At 35.0% G+C, this 23,193-nt stretch overlaps 1 protein-coding gene across 1 annotated transcript in view; it reads right to left on the reverse strand.

The window, feature by feature from the left end:
- The window catches only part of RALGAPA2 (Ral GTPase activating protein catalytic subunit alpha 2), a 409,611-nt gene that overhangs the window by 22,955 nt on the left and 363,463 nt on the right, over nt 1–23,193 (reverse strand). The window contains exon 38 of the mRNA XM_036748146.1: nt 17,417–17,538. Within this exon, the coding sequence (XP_036604041.1) occupies nt 17,417–17,538 (122 nt within the window). The remainder of the gene's footprint in view (nt 1–17,416; nt 17,539–23,193) is intronic.

Below are 23,193 nucleotides of genomic sequence, written 5' to 3' on the forward strand. Positions count from 1 at the left end.
TTGTTTCTTTCTTCCTTTATTCCAGCCACTCTTTTATCCTTGCGGCCATCCATTTATTTCTCCAAGGCTCTCCATCTAGGTGCTGTGGTGTTATACTCTTCTTTTAGTTTACTTCTTGGGTATCTCTTAATACAGAGTACTGTTTTGGTTATTTTTGGTGATTGCTTCTTCTTATTCATATTTTCAGTCTCAGTTATAGGTTTACGATTTTGTTCTTAGTACAATTCCCTTCTGTTTTTTGGATGGGTTGAGTAGGATTTGTTTTGTCTTTTCTCACTTGTAGTCTGGATGTTGTTGCTGTTGCTGCTGCTGATCTAGATGGGGAAGCTGGTATTAGGCTCTATGACAAGCCTCAGTTCCTGGCTTCTGTTTCAGTTATGTGTGTGTTCACTCCACTCTGGGTTCTAGCCTCAGGTAGACTCTGTCTTCTTTCTCTTTGCACAATCCCCAATCTGAGTTGGTTCAGTTCCTCTTATGTATCTCAAAGGCTCAACTGGGGTGCTAAAGATCATTGGTGATAAGGCTTCCTGCAGAGTCCTCTTATGTTAGCAGTCAGATGCTGAGTTAGCCCTGACTCCTGCTACAGTACCTCACTCTCCGAAGAATGCATATTCAGGTCTAATCTTCCTGTGATCTATGAGATCTAGGTCTGTCACTGCTCTTATTTTGGCAGGTCAGGGTGGAGATCTGGCCTCAAGTCTCCACTACTGATGTGCATGATTGTTTCCAATCCCCTATTTGCTGCTCAGTATAAGGGTTGGCAAATTCAGAAAAAATTCTGAGAGCTTGTGCTGATATTACTGGTGTGCCTCCTTTCCCTGGCTTGGATAGGGTCTGGCTATCTTTTTTTTTTCCAGTTCTAGAGTAGATAGAGGAGCTTATTTCTAATTTTTCTCAGTTTTCTTTATTATTAATCTTTCTTAGGTACTTTCAGTTACTGGGATTTATGTATGAGAACTATATTTCTCTACTACCTTTCATGGCACCATCTTAACTAGAAGTTTCACCAATACATACTTTTTTCAAAGAAAGTAACAGTATGATAGTTGTTTGCAATTTTAGGATTTTATATTGTTTGGAAAAAATTGAAAAAGAAGGCATTTGAACAATTCTATGAGATGACTATAGTTTTGATATCTAAACTAGGGCAAAATAAAGCAAAGAAAGAAAAATATAGACCAATATCTCCAATAAATATTAAATAACACATATTAAAATTATATCAGAAATCCAGGGCTTGTTGAATATAGGAAATATAGAAACAATATACTATATTAGTAATAAAAACAACAAAAATCACATTTATTTCATTCAAGAAAAAAGGCTTTTACAAAATATAATACCTAATTGCTAAAAAAAAACCTTTTAAAAACAGAAGAATAAATGGATCTTCCTATCTATAACTAAGAATGGGAATTATTTACAATAGAGAAATGCTGGTGAAAACGTTTCCAGTAAGATTAAGAGAAAAGCAAGCATGTCCACTGTCAACACTAGAAATGCTAGCTACTGCAATAAGATAAAGAAATTGAGGAAAATAGCACAGGCAAAAAACAAATGAAATTATTACTTTGGTTTGATAACTTGCTGTAAAAGCTCCAGAGACAACTAAAAATTCAAATAATAAATAACTTTAGTAAAGTGGCTAGATATAAAACAACTCATAAAACACCAGCTATTTTGTATATACCACCAACAAAACCAATAGGAAGAGACAGGAAAAGAAATTACATCCAAATGACTAAATAATTTAGACAGTTACCAAGAAACATACAGGAATTATATGAATATGACTACAAAATATTAATTAGAGAAATAAGGAAAGATGATTTAGACAGACATTAATTCCTCATGGTTGGGCCATGATAACAGTGAAAAATAGTGCTATCTAAGTTCATCTATAGATTAAGTGCAATACCAATTAAACTACTGAATATCAACTTCATGGCAATAGAAAAATTAAGAAGAAATTCATCTGGAGAAGCAATGGCCAAGGATCTTATAGGAAATAATGAAAAAAGGTAAAAAGGAAGGGTCCTAGCAGTGCAAGATCTCAAGCTATTATATAAAGCAGTAATGATTAAAAATATTTATTTTTGGTTAGAAATAGATTGATCAGTGGAACAAATTATGTACATTAATACCCAGAAATAATTAAACCTAGTAGCACAGGGTCCAATAAACCCAAGAATGCCATCTATGAGAGTGATTCCCTATCTGACAAAAATTGCTGAAAAAGCTGGAAAGCAATCTCGAAGAATTTAGGTTTAGGTCAAATGTGATGCAAATATAAAAAGTCATGTAACAAATGAATTAGAGGAGACAGGAAAGAAATATCTTCCATAAACATGAGTAGAGAGGAAGGGTTTTGATCAAATAAGGGATATGTAATAGGTATGATCACAAATGATAAAATGGACAATTTTAATTACACGAAATAAAGAGCTTTTCCATGAATAAACACAAAAATCAATGTAGTTAGAATTAGAGGGAAACAGCTGGGAAAAAAAATCTTTGCAGGAAGTTTTTCTGATACAAGTCTGGCTATCCAAGACATATATAAAAATGATTCAAAGATACAAGAACAAACGCCACTTCTCAAGAGATAAATGTTAAAAGGATATGAATAGACAACTTTCAAAAGAAGTTTTCAAAATACCAATGACCACATAAAGATGCTCCAAGTTAGTAATCATTAGATAAATGCAAATTAAAGTAACTATGAGGTCACACCTCATCAGATTCATCTGATTGGCAAATATGTCAAAAAAGGAATATGACAATTATTAGCAGAGTACACGTATGCTAACGACACTAATGTTGGAGGAGCTGTGGATTTGTCCAGTCATTTTAGAGAGCAATTTGGGACTAAAAAAAATCACTAAACTATGCATAATCTTTGGCCCAGCAAGACTACATTAGGTTTATACACATAGAGATCTAAGAAAGAGGAAAGAAAGTCTCTGTGTACAAAAATATTAATAGCTGTCCTTCATGTCATAGGACAGCATGGAAACCAAGTGGATACTGATCAACTAAAGAATGGTTGAATAAACTGTAAAATGATGTACTGATAAAAGGAATAGATTTAGGGAATCTGGGAAGACCTGTTTGAATTAATACAGAGTGAAGTGAGCTGAACTAGGAGAATAATTTATTTAATGATGACAATAATGTAAAGTAATGCATATTGTAACATGTACATAATGTAAAAAAAAAACTTTAAAAGAATTAAAGAATCTCATTGTAGGATTATAGATTTAGAACCAGAAGAAATCCCAAGGCCCCAGAGAGAGCAAATGATCAATGCAATAACCAATCATGACTTCAGAAGCATGACCAATTAGAGGTATAGGATGAGAGATCCATTTTTATCCATATATCATGTGTATTTGTATTGCTTAATTATGTTTCTTTGGTATAAGGGAGGTCTTTTATTGGAAGGAGAATTGGGAGGGCTTGGATATGTAGTGATAATGATGGAAAAAAATGAAACATCAATTATGCATCTGCATAGTAGAGAGTACAGAATGGGATATTAAGCAGGGCAGTTTTGTTACCACTGATAAATTTAATATGTGCTTGAAAATTATACATAATAGAAGCACCGAATGGTATATATTCAGTCAGCCAGCATTCAATCAACCAAAAAACATTTATTAAGCACTGACTGTATGCCAGACACTGTGCTAAGCACTGAGGAAACAAAGAAAGGCAAAGACAGTACCTGCCATCAAGGAGCACACATTCTAATGAGGTAAGGCGATACGCAAACAACTATGCGCCTAGTAGATAATATACAGAACCAAGAGGAGTCAGTCCTAGAGGAAAGGCAGCAGGCGGCGTGGGTGGGGGGAAGCAAAGAAGGAGGCAGAGTACAAAAGGCGCAGAAGACAGAGTTTAGGTTGCGTCTTGAAGGAATCCAGGGAGGGCTAGGCAGTGAAGGTAGGGAGGGAGAACATTCAAGGCACGGGGAGAACTAGTGAACAAGAACTGAGTTGGGAGACGGAATGTAACGTGCAAAGCACAGTAAGAAGGCTGGTGTCATCAAGAGTTTGCGGTGGGGGAGTAAAGCGTAAGAAGATTGGAAAGGCTGGAAGGATGTTGGGTTGTAAAAGGCTTTAAAAGCTTAAGATAGGATTTTAAATTTGATCCTGAAGGTTTTAAGGAGCTGGAGTTTATTGAGTAGGGGAGTAATTTTGGCAGTTGGGTGGAAGTTAGACTGGAAGTGGTAAGAGACTTGAGGGAGGAAGACTAACCTGAAGGCTACTGCACTAGTGAGATGATGAGGGCCTACACCAGGGTGGGAGCAATGTCAGAGGAGAGATGTGTGTGTGGAAACATGAAAGATGTTGTGAAGGTAGAAACAAGACTTGGCAATAGATTGGATATGTGGAATGAAGGAGTGAAGAGTCAAGAATGACAGCAAACCTAGGAAATCAAATCCATTTAATTACTATAAAAAAGAAGAAAATGCACTCAGATCCAGAATGATAATATGAAGGTATTCCCAATTTTATGTTGCAAACAATAGACACTAGTGGACTCTGTAATCTTCGGAGTAAACTCTCTTATTTTGGTATGTTGTTACCTCTGTAGTCTTGTGGAATACTTATTTTAATGGATTCAGTTTAAATGTGACCCTTCTTGAACAAATGTTTCTGTAATATTCAACACAGGGAACAACAATAATATATTCTTTTATATTTTTATATTATACCTTTTCTCAGAAAACTCCAAATCACTTGAAACTTTATCATTTTTTGAGATAAGAAAACATATATTTGATCTTAGTTTACTAATACAGAGATTGAAGATCAAGCAGCAAAATGACTAAATTGTTCTGTGCTCATACTGCCCATGTGTAAAATTTGATACCATGAAAATAAACATGTTAGCTTTTCTGATTTGATAGGTGTACAGAGAATAAAAACTTCATCTGCTCACTTGAAGTGTATTCTTTGCAGACATATATGTGTATGTGTATATTTATGTATTATAAAACCATGTGTACGTATTTATGAAATTTTTGAGGAGAAAATGACTCAATCTAACCCATGTCTTTTCCATCTTCTCCCCATGCATACATCTCCCCTTCTGGAGAAGTAGAGAGTCTCTATTTTATCTTTACACCTGGTAGAGTAGGTGCTGAGTTAGATTCCCATGGCCTATGGCTCTTGGAGCCATCTGTAATTTTGGAACAAAAGGGAAAAATGGGTTTGTGATCACACTGGCATGGATGTTCTTTCCAAAGACTTGGTAGCAACCCATGCATGCCTGTTCATTCTATGTCACATACTGGTAGCCTTTCTTGCTTTTTCCTGACACTGTGAGTATACCAGTGAAGCCAGTTGGCCTGTCCATCTGTCATCACTGGTGGCATGAGATAAACACATCTCATTTTTCTATTATACAATTTCTTTATGACATCTTTAGTTAAATACTACAAAGTGATGACACCTATTATGAACTTTTCCATTGTCCTCTATGTCACAGTCATTTTCAATCCTTAGTAACTGCTGGAGTTCTTGTTTTACAACCATATAGCAATACCAATTTTTGTCTCTGGGAGAAGTTTTGAGTCATTAAAGGAGCTTTGAGATTTCCTAAAGGCAGTTCAGTCCATTATTCTTCTCATGTTTAATTCTGGACCCAACTTAATATCCATTATAGTGCCCATTTATAATGTCTGTTTCATGTAGACATATTTATGGACAAACTCTCTATGTTACATATCCAGCTGCTGGGCAACAGGCATTCTTTATCTGTTTGGTTTTTTCCATGTGGAGAGTCAAGCCAAACTTGTCTGAGTTTTAGATCTCTTCTTAGAGGTTCTGTAATGTTTTGGGGCTTGATGAAATAAGCATGATATGATCCATCTGAAGGATCTCACTCTTCATCAGAAATTCCTCTTTTTCTTTAAAAATTTTTTAATGAATGAGTTTTTTTCCAAATGAGCATTTTTATTTTTTCTTCCAAATCCTTCCACTTGAACAACAATTAAAAAAACACTTTGTAACAAATATGAATAGGGAATAAAAATAAATTCCGATAATGGCCATGTCCAAAGATATACGTCTCATTAAGTCCATCACCCCTCTGAAGGAATACCTCTTCAATATTGGATTTCTTCCACTACAGTGTTGAAAATCTTTGTCAATCATATCTTCCTGTTTTATGCTTTATCTAATATTTATGATCATAGTCACCAAAGAAGGTTATTTTGGTTGTTATATCTTTCAAAGAATCTTGAATAATATGATATATGGATGAGAGACTCCTTCTGGGGAGAGAAATACATGAGTATCTTGCATTCTTTAGCCATTTTGGAAACTTATTGATTTCCCATGCATATTTGTTACAAGGTTTTTTGTAATTTTAAATTGTTGTTCAATTGGGAAGAAAGAGAAAATAAAAATTCCTTTTTGCCAAAAAAATTTTTTTAAAGAAAAAAGGGGGATTCCTTGTAGATAGTGAGGTATTCCAGGTGGATCATATTTTAATGAATTTCAAAATTGTAATGCTAGAATACAGAATAAAATATAGAATATTTTTCTTAATTTTCTTCAATAAACAAAAATCTATTTTCTCTCCTTTTCACCCTCACCCCCTCATTGGGGAAAAAAATGAAAATAAAAGCCCAGTAACAAATATGTATTACCAAGCAAAACTAATACACACTGGTCATATTAAAAAATTATGTATTAGTATGTATCCTGAGTTTATCATCTCTGTCTTTTAGAAGGTGGGGAACATGTTTCATCATGGGTCCTTAGGAATAGTTGGTCACTGGTTGATTAGAGATGTTAAGTCTTTCAAAGTTGTTTGTCTTTACATCCATTGTAGAATATCAATTATGAAAGCATGCTTATTCTCTACTAATAACCTCATTAAGTAAATTTAACAGGAAACTACCACAGAAGGTTTCTGGGATACTAAATATCCCTAGGGCCTGCTAAAGCATAACAGCAATAACAGGGTAAGGTATTTCCTATTCTGAGTAGGCCTGGGAAGGTCAGAGAGGAGATTCAACAGTGGCTTAGGGATACTGGACATTTTGCAGGTAACCCTTTAAGAGACCAAGTAAAATACCCTTTGTAAGTTACATAATTAGATGGTGTCCCTATTTCTTCTAAAAATGCTATTGGCCTACCGGTTACAATAATAAGTAAAAGCTGAATGTAGGAAACAGAGCAGTAAGAAGTGGACCTTAGAAAGAGGGGACTCATTCAGATGGGTACTGGGGGTTTATTTTAAATTGTGTGTTTTTCTCCACTGGTGACTGTGTATTTCATTCATTCTTTTCTAGTATTTTTTCATACTTTTGCAAAGTAGCAAAAAGAAAATTATAAAACCTAATGTACTTGGGTGCTTGGTGAAACAGGTATGCTTATCTTTATCACTTCATATGGAATTGGGATGATGATTTGTCAAGATATTGTAGGGAAATTCTTGTTTCAGGTATGTGTTGAACTACATGACTTTTAAAATCTATTACAGCTCAAAGAGTCTATAATTCTTCATAGACAATGTAAAATGGTACAGCAACATTCCTAACTAAAAATCACATTTAAGATTTTTTAACACCCTCACAACGTCTTTCAGAACACTAAGTGAAATATCCTCATGAGACTATTCTAAGGCAAGTATCTCAGTTTCCTATCGGTAAAACAGAGACATTAGACTAATAATTTCTAAGGTTCCCGGCATTCTAAGATCCTATGATTCTATGAATGGTCCACCGTTAGTCCATATTGTTTACATGGGTTATCAGTAATACCATAAACAAAGTAAGTATCCAAAGAATGACTTGGTGAAACAATTCCTTCTCTGAAATTCCCATTTTTACAGAGCTTTAACCTCATCCTTTTACCCATGAATAAGGCTTTAGATTCTCCCTAATCTTATTTCCTTGACAATACATTAATCAATAAGACAATTGCTAAGAGGATTACTATATTATTAAATATTAAGCTAACTTCCACCTGCCTTTCAGGCACATGTAACAATTAAAATAACCCTTCAAAACAATTTTTATCATGCTGATTTTCAAGAACATAGAGAGACAAACTATTACTTATCATATAAAACTGCTCTTTAGCTCTCTTTTCAGAGTTTTGAGTCTGTACTATTCAGATGTAATAGAGTTCTTCCCAACATGCTTCTACTCTACTTTTGTTGCAGTGTACTCTAAGAAGGAAATAAAAAGATGGATCTTTTGCCATTAAGTTTACAATTTACTGGGGATGGACAATACACAAAAGACTACAATAATTTCAAGGTTATAAATTAGTGTAAATTAACATAGAACACAAAAACTAAAGGGAAGAACAAATAAGCAATATTTGCTTATTTATTGCAATAACAAATTGCAATAGTGGTAGGGCCTAAAGGAAGTCTGTTGAGGAACTATAAGAAGCGAGGTTGCTGAAATTGGGGAGAGGCTCTTGAAAGACAGACAGATGACACTGGAATTCATGTCAATCAGAAATGTAGTCATTCTGAAGCGGTAGGATAGGAAGGGAAAAAACATTTATTAAATGCTTATAATATGCAAGGCTCACTCAAGCCTCACTTTACAAATATTATCTCATTTGATCCACACAAAAAGCCTGTGAGATAGATGCTAGTAGTATTCTCATTTTACAGATGAGAAAAATAAGGCAGACAGAGAGATTAAGTGATTTGACCAGAATCCCACAGCTGGGGAACATGTGAGGATGCATTTGAATTTAGGGCTTCCTGATTTCAGATCCATTGCCCTATCCACTGTGCCACCACACAGTTTTCTTTTACAAATAAGCTAGAGAACTAGAATAAATCACTTCATTTTTATACGACTTGGTTTTTTCCTTTTTATATATGAAGCAGGATGGTTGATAGAATATGCCAAAGTTACCTAATACCATATAATTTGTGTACTATCCATAAATAATGACTTAAATTGAATATCACTTTCCTAAGACATGACATGAAGAAGTTGTCACTAGGTACCAAATGTCCCAGGATAATGAGAGAAACAGAAATCCTGTACTCTAAAGGACAGATGGGTCCTGTGGCCAGAAAGAATACTGAAAATAGCAGAGTTCTAGGTTGGAAATCTACCTCTGAAATTTAGCACCTATATAACCACGGGTAAACCACCTAAACTGTTATGCAACTCAAATACTGGAATGATGTTAACAAATAACAGAGTTGTTATATGGAAAAAAATGCTATAATGTGAAATATTTTATAAACATTAAAATGCTGTGTAAATAAAAATCTTGAGACAAGAGTTACTCCGTACAAAAGAGTGTATTATCAAGCACTGATTGATAGTACAAATTGTAGTTTCTAGAAATTCAGATGATTATCAAATCTATATCTCCAGCTCTGAATTTTTTTTAACCAGTACTGTTAACTGACTATAGGACATCAACTCCAAATGTAAAAACCACCACCTCCAATGCAACATAGAACCTTCTAAATGGTATTTTGTCATTTTTACCCCTAAAATGCTATTTCTGGCTTTATAGTTCTCTCACGTGGAAAGTCTTGGCATTATTTTTTACTTTTCCTACTCCTTCATCTCTTATACCCCATCACTCTGCTTTTTCCCTCCTTTTACTTAAAACAAACTTACCATATGTCCTTTCAATTTCATCTTCTCAACATTCCTGGTCTCTTTCTTATACTCCCACTGCCACCCCAACCTCTGCTCTGCTGCTGATGACCATCCTACTTGAAGAGCTGCAAAAGCCTCTTGACAGGTCATCTCTCTCTCTCTCTCTCTTTCTCTCTCTCTCTCTCTCTCTCTCTCTCTCTCATCTAATGCATCCTTCACACTCCGGCCAACTTTTCTATATACCTAGATCTGGTCACATGCCTCCTACTGTCACTCATGGTTCTACTCAATGTGGTACCATACTAGCTCTGTGTCATGTAATTTATTCTCCTATATCTTATACTTCAGACAAATAGTCCTCAAGACAAGTCCTCTGGCTTCCTACATCTGTTCCCTTGTGCAAACTGCTCTCTCTGTCTGGAACAGCTTTCTCTCCCTTTTTCTATGTATTGAATTTCTCCCCTACCTTCCTAGCTTTGTGCCATGTTATTTTCCTCCTCTTTGTGCTCTAGATATATACTATTTCTTATTCCTATAATATTTTCCTTTTTTCTTTGCCTATTGAATTCCTACTCTGATCCTCATCTAGTCCTACTCAGACAAATCCCTGAACCTCTCTTTCCCAACTGTCTCCTCACCCTCCATAAGTCAAACAGTGCTTTCAAAATTTCTTTTTGCACTTGACTAATTTATCATATAATTTCATATATCATCATTGTTCTTGTTTAGTTGTGTCTCACTCTTTGTGAAACCACTTGGGGTTTTCTTGGCAAAGATACTGGAGTGGTTTGCCATTTCTTTCTCCAGCTCATTTTACAGATGAGGAACTCAGGCAACCAGGGTGAAGTGACTTGCCTAGGGTCACACAGCCAGTAAGTGTCTAAGGCCAGATTTGAACTCAGGAAAATAAGTCTTCTTGACTTCAGGCCTGGCACGTTATCTATTGTGCTGACATCATCATTACCTGCATCTTTGTTTTACATTTCAAATTGAGTATAAACCATTAAGACAGGAACTTTGTTTTAGCTAAACTGTCTATCTTCCCCATCATTTGTTCTTTGTGTGCAGTAGCTATTTAAAAATGCTTCATGACTGATTTATTGATTGTATTCAGCATGATAAGAATTGAGAGATAAAAGAGATCAATGTAGGCTAAAGTGGTCAGGCTTGAAAGAGACTTGGAAGAATCTGGATGGATAGTGAAAAGGTGGAGGTGAGGGGACACATTACAGAGGGAATGAATAAAATGGAAAGGAACAAATCATATATGAGATTAGAAAGAAGACAGATCTTGATTGGAACAGAAACTTTGTTTCTGGGAATAGGAAAAGGCTGGATAAGTGTGGTAGATAGTTTGTGGAGGACTTTGAGAGCAAGAATGAGGAGTCTGCCTTTAATCTGAAACAATATAAATTTGGAAGTATGGCAATGACACAAGGATAGGGATTTTTAGAAATATTAATCTGGAAACAATAAGTGGGATGGAAAAGAGAAATAGAACTGGGGACTTAGAAAAAGACAGACGTATTTCACAATTTAATGAAATGGTAGGAAAATCTAGGGAAAAGCCTGTGATAGGTAAATCAAATCTCAAAGATTTTCTAAAGTACAAGTGTTTCTTTAGCCCATATCTGTCTTTTATCTTTATAAAATTACTTGGACCATTTTTTAAATCAATATTTAACCAGTGTAAACCAATTAGAGTTAAACAGAGTCAAACAGAACATGGAAAAACTTAAATATGTTCAATATGGTTTACAGTTTGAGATCTAATATATGAGAAATCTGGGGAAATCTGGGGATGAATTAATATTCCTCCTAGGTTCACAGACTTGGAGCTAGAATGGTGCTGAGAGGCCACCTAGTCCAATACCCTCATTGTATGGATCAAGACTTAGCTTAGAGGATAGATAACTTGCCTGTGATCATTCAGCTACTACGTGTCAGAGGTAGGAATTGAAACCAAGTCTTCCTGTTGTTCATCTAAAATGATATAGGGGTTTTAGGGAACCACAGGCTCAGTGTGAGTCAACAGTATGATGGCATAGCCAAAAATGCAACTTGGGCTTCATTTAAGAGAGGTATAATTTCTAGGCATATAAATGTTAACAGTCCTGTTTTACTCTATCCTTGTTGGACCATATCTAGAATATTGTTTTTGCTTTGGGCATCACGTTTTAGTACAGACACTATAAAAACAAAGAGGGTAAACAATATGGTGAAGGAACTGGGAAGAAGAGAAAGTGGATGGGGTGGGGTTGGGGTGGGCTGGTCATGATTACTGTTTTCAAGTACTTGAAAGGCCATCATATCCAAAAGGGATTTGTTCTGTTTTGCACCAGATGGTAGAATCATAAGCAAAGAATGGAAGGGAAAACTTTCTAAGATTAACAGTTATTAAAAGATAGTGGATTCTCCCTCACTGGAGGTATGTAAGTAAAGGCTGGATGAGCACTTGCCATACTCAATGTAGCTGGGATTCTCCTATGATGTGGTTTAGGCTAGATGTCAAGGTCTCTCTTCACATCCTAAAATCCTGAAGCTGACTTTGCTTTTTACTCTATGGAGGCATTTTGGTATAGTGGAAAAAGCATAGACAAGAGCAGAGTTGCTTCTAGTTTTTGTTCTGCTTTGAACTAGCTCAAAAAGAACCTAAAAGATCAAAGACAAGTCATTTCTGACCTCTAGGCTTTGGTTTACTCATCAGGAAAAAATAAGAGAAGTGAGCTAGATGTTTAGTACCTGCCAACTCTAAAATTCTACTCAATTCTTTTTTGACCACCTGGAAAAAATGAACTTAGAGGTCTCATCAAAATGAAAAGACAGATGTCCACATCATACAGAATCCACAAAAACTAAGATCAATTAAAACTTTAATTGGAAGTATTAACAGGAAGAATGATGGAATAGGTTTGCAACAACTATCCTTTTAATCGAAGAGCTCTTTTGGAGGGACATTGTGTTCTGCCGGGAATAACCTAGCTTACAACCTAGTTAAAAGTAGCTAATATGTTCAAGACAAAACAGAAATTTGCATGTAGAAAAACATTACTGAAATATTATGTGAAATTAAAGTCCTTTCATCCTGTAGGTTTCTTAGAAGATCCATACGGCTAAGCATCAATGAGTTCCAAGTACAGTATGTGGAGAATTTGTATAGAAGAATAAAGATGTAACATTTCATTTTTCCTTCACTGGCAAATCTAGAGACACAGTATCTAGTGATAGTTATTAATGAATGTTTTTGTACATTGAGTATAGTAATTTTTACCTATGATTTGAATTCCAAGAGTGTTCCTGAGAGGTAATTAGAGGACAATCAAATAGAAATTATTCATACTCTAGAAGATGAGAAGAAAAGTCTATGCTCATTACTATTACTTGTTATATTCTTTTAAATTTTACCAAAAACATTAACATCAGAGTGATTACGATTAATCTACTTTTAGCTCGAAATCTGACCTATGTTAAAACTAGTATAATCTGACTGGGAGTGTTGAAAAATGCTTTCTCATTCCTTTAAATTTATCAGTCTGTCACCAAGAAAATAGGTCTCATCTCACCCTCCTTAAACTAGATGACATGTTTATATAGGGTCAACAAATAAACAGATTTGTGCTCCCTCTGCTGGCTTTTTTCAGAAACCCTATATTAGAAGTGATTAAAAAAAAATTTTTTTATTGTTGTTGTTGCTGGCATCTTCAAAAAGAACCTAAAAGAAAGTGTTATTTCAATTCAATCACCCCTAGAAATTTTGATTGGAAAAAAATTCATGTCTATAGACTTTTAGTTAAGGTACTTGCAAAGTACAAAAAATCAGAAATTAGATATACTTTTAATTCTATAACCAGCATGCTATTGGATACTACTGTAGTAATCCTTTAAAATTCATTTATCAACAGATACAACTGGATTTGTCTTAAGAACTTACTTTTAGTTCAAACAATATTTAGAGGATTCCCCCCACATCCTAAATTGAGATTGTTTATTTTTGTCTCTTACTTTCCTAAAAAAAGCTCAGTAGCTTTCCTAAAGTAAAGATTTACACTATTTATATCCTTTCTGATAATGTCAAGCATTACGCTTTATTTTCCAAATCATTAGCATGCAGAAGAATGACCTCATGGTGAACAGATGCACTTGGATATGGCAGTGATTAGATCAGTCCCTTCAGCAGTCAAGTGTGCCCATTCCAATTAACCCTTTAAAGTGCTATCTGATCTTTCATTTTCTTAATACAATGCTTGAAAACTCAAAGTTAGAATTTGCTTTAAGTTAATCTTTTCTAAAAAGTCACTTTGAAGAGAAGCAAAGACATTATTAAAACAAAAGATGGATACTTCATTCTCCAAAAATTGATACTTTTTTTCAAGTAAAGGATGTACAATATAAGAAAAAAAATAAAAGTAAACTTACTTAACTAAAAAGAGCTCACAGTTGTATTACAGAATATGCACATGAATAAAATTGACAACTCTTTAATACATCTGTTTATAGGGAGATGGACTCATTTTGCTTTTTTGGTGATGGATATAAAATAGTAAGAATTCTGTTCAACAAAGATAAAATATATTAGATGGAGAGTAGGTTAAGATGAAATTTTCTAATATGAAAAATAAGGTTTTTTCTTCTTGACTTCCAAATCCGCTTTTAAAAAGTAGGGGACATAATGTATGGGTTGAATGATGAAGTGCTTTTTTCGATGTCCAAATGTATTTGATGAGAGAGACGTTTTTACTGCCATTTGGCTCTTCAACAAAAGTTTGCCACGGTTAGATGAGTGATGGAATGTACACGGGAGCTTGAAGGTGTATACATCTTATGAGGAATGTCAGCTATGGGCATAGGTAACAACTGCTTCTGTACTCTGATTGTTGCTGAGAGTTAAAGGATAGGAAGACATCCTCTCAAGAAAAGGGGAATAAAGTGATTAGGTTAAAATTTGCTTGCAGGTATAAAGTGTGGATAATAATGCCTAGAATTAAGTATAATTGTACATATGTGATAAAATTCCATGTTGTCCTAATGCAAAGAAATTTGCAGGAGACCCCTCCATTTCTAGAACTCTACATATACAGACACACACAGATCATAAGTTTCTGATTTGAAATAATTGTGGCAAGAGATGGGGATAAAGAAGTTCTAAGTTCACTGTGTAAGCTTAGACTCTTCAGCATCTATTTTTCCAGTTGGTTTGCTGCTTGGAAGAGAATCAAATATATTTCTAATTGTAATGGTCAATTCATTTGGGTTATTTCATTTATTCTAACATAAGGCAAAATATTACTAATAAGAGGAAATGCTTTGCATTGGGAAACTTTATTTTAGAATATTGCAAGGTGAATAATTTTAAAAGTGGACATGAAGGGAATAAAATGAATGTAGCATGCAGATGATTTTAGAACATGGATTTAAGAATCTGCCTCTATGGTATGCTATAATTACACTTCAGAACCGATGGTGTAAAAAATATATAGCTCATTCATTTTTAAGCAATGACAAGAGTAAGAACACGAGTAACATCAGTACTGAATCCATAGTAAAGGTGATATAAAAAGGTATAGGAAAATTTACATCATAATTTTTGTGCATAAATTTTGTGCATGCTTATATTTATCACAAAATAGAATTTAATTTATTGCAAAGCATAGAATGTCCCAAAAGCATAAACAAATTAGGAAATGCAATTTAGATTGTGTCATTTTTAAAAGGGGGCAGAGAAAAAAAGCATTTTGTTTTGATATTATGGATTTATCTTCTTATTTCTATTTATAATGCTTTCTAAGAAAACACTTTATGTTCTACTAGGGTTTTCATCGCATCACATCACTGTCATAAATTAGTAGTTGGCTGAAAATGCTACTTTGAAACTTCCATAAAGTGATATTAATGCAAAACTCAAATAATTTATTAGGTATCTTTTTGTGTCAGTAGTTTCTTATATTCATCTTCTGACTACTCATGTAACTTTTAAAATATATAACAACTTCTGAAAGGATTAAATTAACTGAAATATAACAAAATTATAAGTAAAATATCTATTCTTCAAACATTTAAACATTTCAGTTAAGAGTATTAAAAAAGGCCACAGCAGTTTATTAAAGGATATAAAAGTTCAGTTTTTAGTTACATTTCCAAATTCATATGTTTTAAAATTAGATTGTAATTTATATATTTTAAAATTAGACTGCAAAGAGTTCAAGTAGAATATTCAACTAGAATAAGAGAGAATACAAAATTACTATATAGAACTATGCTGAAGAATAAAGTGCCAATGATTGATGAGAAAATGAAAAGGATGTGAAACAATTTGAAAAAATATTTAGCTTTGCTGCATACCTTTAATTTTCTTTTACCTAAATATCTAAATGACTTAAAGTGTCTAGCTAAACAGTATGAAACCTTCATTTCCCTTGAAACCGATTTTTTTCCATCTTCGTCTGTTGGCAGAATATATAAAAGAATTCAATTCACAGCTGTTCTACTTTTTAATGTAGGAAACATTAATCAAAGCTTTAAGTTATAAGCTTTTCTAATGTTGTTTAGTATTCCAGTTCAACAAAGATCAATAGAGGCCATGCCTGTGTTTCTTGACGCCTCTCCAGGAAGCAGAGGCACGATTATGTAAATAGCACTGGTTCCCCTTTACTTTTGCCAGCTTGCTTATCTCCAAAGCCTTCTGCCTGCTGCTACTGGCTACCAATACGAGCGCATGCATATACCTCTTATCTCCTAACAAAGCTCTGAAAGCACAAGGATTGAAGCCAGTAATGTTAAACAATGATGCATGGCTGATTTTATTTGTAAGTGATTTATTTCACTGAATTTAATTTCTTTCTTCACTGTGGATGTAAGATATTTGTTAACAAGTCAGAGTAAGAGAAATAAAGCCAGTGTTTTGAAACAATTTATACATGTTAGAAATCTATTAAGCACTCTAACAGTTGTGTGTAAAGCAGTCCAAATTAAAGGGGGCTCCTTACTGAGAATTTCAATACACACTAAATCTCTGTGATGAGTGATTTTTTTTTTCTGTACTGATGATGTGCAGAAATTACTAACCTAATTAAATACAGCCCTTTAAAACAAAAGCTCCTACTAATAACACCAATAACAAGTAGCAGTACAGTTTCTTTTCAACTTTGGAAATCTAAAAAAATACCATCAAGTAAAACAAGGAATGGAGTCACAGACATTTCTCCAAATGCCAACCAGCTTGACAGATGAAATGGTTCTAAGATAGTTTCCAAACGAGGTTCCATACCAGGTGCTACTAGAGCCTGTAATTTGGCCATATGCACAGAAACCACTCCAGAGAAAATGTTAGCACACTGCACTGCTGTTATGATTGGTCAAAGGAACACTATCCTTATATTTCTTCTGCATTAATCCCTGACCCTGGTATCTCAGCAGCATAATCCCCATTTAGCATTAGTAGCAACGGCTTCTACTGTGAGGAACTATTTTTCGATAAGTAAGCAGTGATTCAGGCATAGCTTTTGAACAACATATTCCCAGCTCAGCAAGAAACCCACACTCCTGAATGAACTGGAGCACATTACTGAGAAAAAGTTCATTAACCTTGCTAGATTCGGAGGTTAACAGGATAGCTGAAGAAAGGAACTGAGTGAACAGCTCTGATGCAAAACAAATTAAAATGAATGTCATCATTCCTTTTGATATTCATTAGTTTATTCAGAGAGAGAATGCCCTTCTTAAATTTGCAAGCATTTATCTGTAAAAAACAGGTGTACATCTGCTGCTCAAATGCTTCTTAGTGTTAAAGAGAAGAATAATGTAGACACTCACCCGTTCCACTGAGGGAGTAACTGGGAGAGGGAGAAAAGACTTGAGCTGCGAAATCCTCGAATGTCATTACTTCTCTGTGATTCTGGATTATTGCTTCAAGATACAGAGCTCGTTCTTCATAACTAAAACAATCAGTTAAGGAACAAGTGCATGTACAGAACAAATATACTACTTACTGTCAAATGCATAAGAATGCTAAAAGTTCATTATTTAAAATCATCTGTGAAATGCGAAAACATCTTTTTCATGTGAAAAAGATCTCTTCCAAATTCTATAGAGCTGTGGGGTAGAACTGACTGTCAGGGAGAGCTAAATGTTATGAGTGGCAACAACATTTTGATTTTGTGTTAAGTTTCTACTGCATTTTGATGGTTGTTTAATCACCAGTCTCATTAATAAAACAAGTAAAAGATACACTTATTGTTAAAATTCATATAAATGAAAAGCACTGAAAATGATACATTTAAAAATAAGCAAAATATTACAAATTTAGTAGTATTGGTATAGTGTTTATATGTAGTAGAATTTTAATTTCTTCAATGGACAGGAACTTCTTGATAATCTTCGGTCATATACTTCAAGCACTGTGGATAATGCATCTTTCTTATAATTAAGAAAATACACATCATTGAGAAAGTTCTAGATCAAGGCAAGATTTTATATCTATATCTATATCTATATCTATCTATCTATCTATCTATCTATCTATCTATCTATCTATCTATCTGTCTATCTGTCTATCTATCTATCTATCTATCTACCTATCTATCAACTGCTCCAGAAGCAATAGCTAACAAACTATGAGCACTAGAAAATAAGACCTTATATGTAGTTCAACCTAGGAAATACAGGCTACGAAGCAATTAAAAAAAAAGACTATTGCCTTTTAATTAAAACTGCAACTGGGAACACACAGCATTCAAATGTGTAATCAAAAACCAGTCACCAATAAAACTTACAAGCGTAACAAGCTGAAGCAACTTTCCAGCTGTCTTAATAGGACCCCTGCTTGTGGCAGCTTTTCACAGGGTAGAAAGCAAATCTTTTCCTTTTGTGTGCAGCTTCTGTTTTCTCAGAAGGTGAATCATGCACTTCCAATAACAGGATAACGTCTGAAACAATTCTACAATGGATGGAAGAACCTCACATACGACTTTATGAATTAACACTTGAAGTCAGTATGACATCTCATTCCTCTTTCCTCATTAGCAGTAAGAAAGCAATGGCTGAAATCACACCCCTTCTCAACCCAAACTACCCACAAAACTCCTTTCTTATGCTTTGGTTATCTTGAAAAATATTCTAACACTATAGAAAAAAGAAGGTTTGATAACTACCAAATTATAATTTTCATGTCAGGAAGGAGGAAAATAGAATTAATGACTCACATTTTTGAAGTATCTGCTTAGAAAAATAAAGTCTTATTTCTAGATGTTAATAGAAAATATGACCTAAATAAGGATACTTCACACTTGAAACAGGGGTAGATATTTTAAAATTTTCTTTTGGAAGGATAAAGTATATGTACTGATATTTCTGAACACAGATGTCTGCTTTTACTCAACTATTTGGAGAAGGATTTTCACACTATTCAGAGATATACAAGCATACTAGAATTCGTCTATAAGCTATCTTTATGAAACTTCATGGAAAGAAAATTAGTTCTGAGGACTGCAAAACTAGTAACTTATGATGCATTATGGGTTTGTCAAAACTATAACCCACAACAGTCCTGACAGTCCAAGTATTTGGAAAGTGGGGCTGTTTCACTCTCGCAGGCTGAACTCCTGATGACTCTTGTTAATGAATAGGCTGCCAAACTTCCTAAGAGAGGAGGCACACGCTTAGGCCCTATTCTAAAGGGACTGACTGATGCCATTCACATCTCATTATGAACATGCTTATTCTGCACAGTACTTGGCTGTTGCCAAGGCTCTGTATTCCATACTGCCACAGCAAGCCGCTGGTCCTGTTAACAGCAGGATGTTAGGCCTGAGTGGCCGTCTGGCGAACAGGCACTCTGACACTAAGCTGGCACGTGCTGGCGCAGCAGGAGCAGACCAAGGCGTGACAAATTACTGAAAGAGCTCAGCTAAACTTATGGCTGACAACCACCTGAGCCTTAGGACCTCTATGGGCCTGCCATCAACTCTCAATTCATTGCTCACCCTTTTAGTCTGCAGTCTGCTTGTGGGTCCAGTTTAAACAAGGCAGATAACTATAAAGACTTGTCATGCTATGCCTAATAATATCCTGCTGTTTAATGAAAGCCCCTACTGCATCTAACACATAAGCATACAATGCACTGGACAACTTCTAACAAAACATAAATTCATATGCATTTTGCTAAACACTGGATAGAAGATATTAAGAAGACTAGCATGCTATGTTAATCACAATCATAATGAACAACTATGTCCAAACTTATTTATGAGGAGAAAGCCACAAGTACAGAATAAAGGCATAACAGACAATAGTATGTCAAGCTGGACAATATGTTCACAAGTCTTGTACTTAAGCTGGCTAAATTTGAGGCCTTAAGAAAAGTTAAAGGTTATTCAAAGTGCAAAAACTAAAGTTTTGGATGTTACTATTCAACAAATATTTACTGAATGGGAGACACTATGGTAGATGCTGTGAAGAACACAAAGGAAGGTGAAAGAATTCGTCTCCCCTTCCAGGGTTATTTTGAGGAAAGCACTTTGTAAAGCTTACAAATAACACCCCTGCTTGCGGTGGCTTTTCCTGCTATCATTCTTGCTCAATTTCAAAACTGGTAGAATTGCGCTATGTTATACCATCCTGTTACTTTGATCACATATTTCCATCCAAGTTCTAGGTTTTTCTGGAATGCGAATAGTACCCATTAATATGTGATATGATTTTGATAAATATCCATTAAAAATGGGGCAGGACCAGGAGATAGTCAAAGTAATTTTCATTTAAGGCCTAAACCCAGAAAAGATTGCTAAGAGAAAACACACTTCTAATGTGTTTAGAGATAGCAAAAAGCGGATAATTTTTTAAAAGGCATTTTGTGGTCCCAAAACGAAGGTCTCATATTATTTGGGCTGTTAATAGAATTACATCAAAGAGCATTTTAGAAGAGTCTCATTCCATAGAATACTTAGGCAGGAATAATTTGCTTTTTTTTTTTTTAAGTAAAAGGCATTTGTAAAACAGGTACCAAGATACGTTTAAGTTCTCTGCTTAAACATTAAGATATGACAAAACACGAATTATGGCAGTAATTCCTGTCAAAGTGAAATCTGAACCACAGATTTCAAACTTAATAACCTATTTCAAGAACAAATTGACTTTATCTGTTGTACTTTTTTGTGACTCTTACAAATGAAAAAACTCCATTAGCAAAATAGAAACATAATTCGGTCTAGAATTATTTTCACATTAAAAATGTGATATAGTTATAAAAAGATTTTCCCCCTACACTGATGTAATCAATTTAGACAAAATTCAGTCACTGAATAGTAAGAGAATTGATTTTGCTTTCAGAAGACTTGGGTTTGAGTTTTAGCTCCCACTAACTAACTGACCTGTGACAGGTCACTTACCTTGTCTCACTCTGTTTTCTCATCCATACAATGGAGATGATAGTTACACTATCTACTTCACTGTATTATTATGAAGAAAGCACTTTGCTTAAACCCTATAAGATATCAGCCATCATTATTACCATCCTCACTTTAGTTTTTGATCTTTTCTATTCCTTTCAGTGCTTATATTACTTATATTTTAATGTTAATTTTTCTCAATTCTCTTTAAAATTTCTTTACTTAAATAAAGTGATTTATGACCAGAAACCAGACAAGGGAAAGCCACACCATTTCTTACCTAAGCGATTCCTTGAGGAAATTGTTTCTGAGAGACTTGGAATATAAAATGCATGATTTTTCAAATCTGTTTACTAACCTCCAATATTTTTTACTTCAGATCCAACTTTTGGACTCTACAGATTTTTAGGTCTATGGCTTTATAGAATTTGCTTATCACAAACAACAGAGAAGTAAAAGCATATGAATTAAGATAATAGAGGTCATTTGTGAATTTGGAATCTGAACTCTGGAATGAACAAAATTAAAGACTTGCTCTTCAAGGCTTAGTTGTGTAGGGAGTGGAGCCAAGATGGCAGGGTAAAAGCAGGGACTTACTTGAGCTCTCCCCCAAACACCTCCAAATACCTGTAAAAAATGACTCTAAACACATTCTATAGCAGCAGAACCCACAAAATGACAGAGTGAAACAAATTTCCAGCCCAAGACAACCAGCAAGGGTGACAGGAAAGGTCTAAAGCACCTGTCTGGGAGAGGACTGCAGACCAACACTGGAAATGCCTGCACAGACTGGGCACCCCATTGAACACAGTGCAGGCCTCAGACTGAATCACAGGCAGCTGTGGCAGTTTCCAGACTTCTCAATTTCCAAATGCCAAAGACAACTTAGAAGGGCAGTAGAAAAGTTCTGTAGGGACCTGAGCGAGCGAGGAGCATGTTCCTGCCGCAGCCCTGGGGTGCAGCAGCTCCTTCAGAGCTCTTGGCCACAGATGGTGGGGGGATCAAGCAGCTGATCACAGGGGGATTGCAGGGATCTCTTTGCTGGTGTAGAGGCAGAATTCTCTTGCTTTGCCCTGCTTGGATCTGGGTTGCAGTCTTGGGTAGCAGTTCTGGGGTGAGGAGGAGCACTGGTGTGGTAGAGCTTGTGGCAGTAGTGCAGAGGGAATCCTCAAAGTTCCAAGGCATAAAAGAGTGCTTGTGGTCACTCAGAGACCAGAGCACAGGCCAGAAAAGGAGTAAACACCTCTCTTTTGATCATATCACCTTGGAAGAACCGAAAATTTACAGGCCTCTAAAAGTATCTCTGAAAACAGCTGCACAAAACCCCTGATGCTTGGGACATTACACCCAGTGGACATTGGAAGCAGAGTCCTACCTTAACAATGAGTTAAAAAGTCAAATAATCGGTTGGGGAAATGAGCAAACACGGAAAAAACTCAGACTACAGAATCTTATTTTGGTGACAAAGAAGATCAAAACATACAACCAGAAGACAACAAAGTCAAAGCTCCTACATCCAAAGCTTCCAAGAAAAATATGAATTGGTCTCAGGCTGTGGAAAAGCTCAAAAAGGATTTTGAAAATCAAGTAAGAGAAGTAGAGGAAAAATTGGGAAGAGAAATGAGAGTGATGCAAGGAAATCATGAAAAATGAGTCAAAAGCTTGCTAAAGGAAACCCAAAAAATACTGAAGATAATAACACCTTAAAAAATAGACTAATCCAAATACCAAAAGAGGTCCAAAAAGCCAATGAGGAGAAGAATGCATTAAAAAACAGAACTGGCCAAATGGAAAAGGAGGTCCAAAAGACCATTGAAGAAAATAATTCCTTAAAAATTAGAATGGAGCAAATGGAAGCTAATGACTCTATGAGACATCAAGAAATTATAAAACAGAACCAAAAGAATGAAAAAATAGAAGACAATGTGAAATATCTCATTGGAAAAACAACTGAAATTATTTAGCACCTGCTTGAATGGAGTTTATATGTCTGAGTCAAGTTAGTTTTTCAAGTCGTCAGTTTGGTATAAATAGCAAAAACTGTACCCATTATCATAATCAGAGACAAAGGGGCTATGACTATTGTTAGACCCTAAAACAGGGAAAAATAGATCCAGGAGAGAGAATTTAAAAATTATTGGACTACCTGAAAGCCATGTAGTTTTAGAGTCATAAGCATGCCATTTGTTTCTCAGAAAGAAAAAT

This window comes from Trichosurus vulpecula, chromosome 3 (assembly GCF_011100635.1).
Source record: "Trichosurus vulpecula isolate mTriVul1 chromosome 3, mTriVul1.pri, whole genome shotgun sequence".
Classification (NCBI taxonomy): domain Eukaryota; kingdom Metazoa; phylum Chordata; class Mammalia; order Diprotodontia; family Phalangeridae; genus Trichosurus; species Trichosurus vulpecula.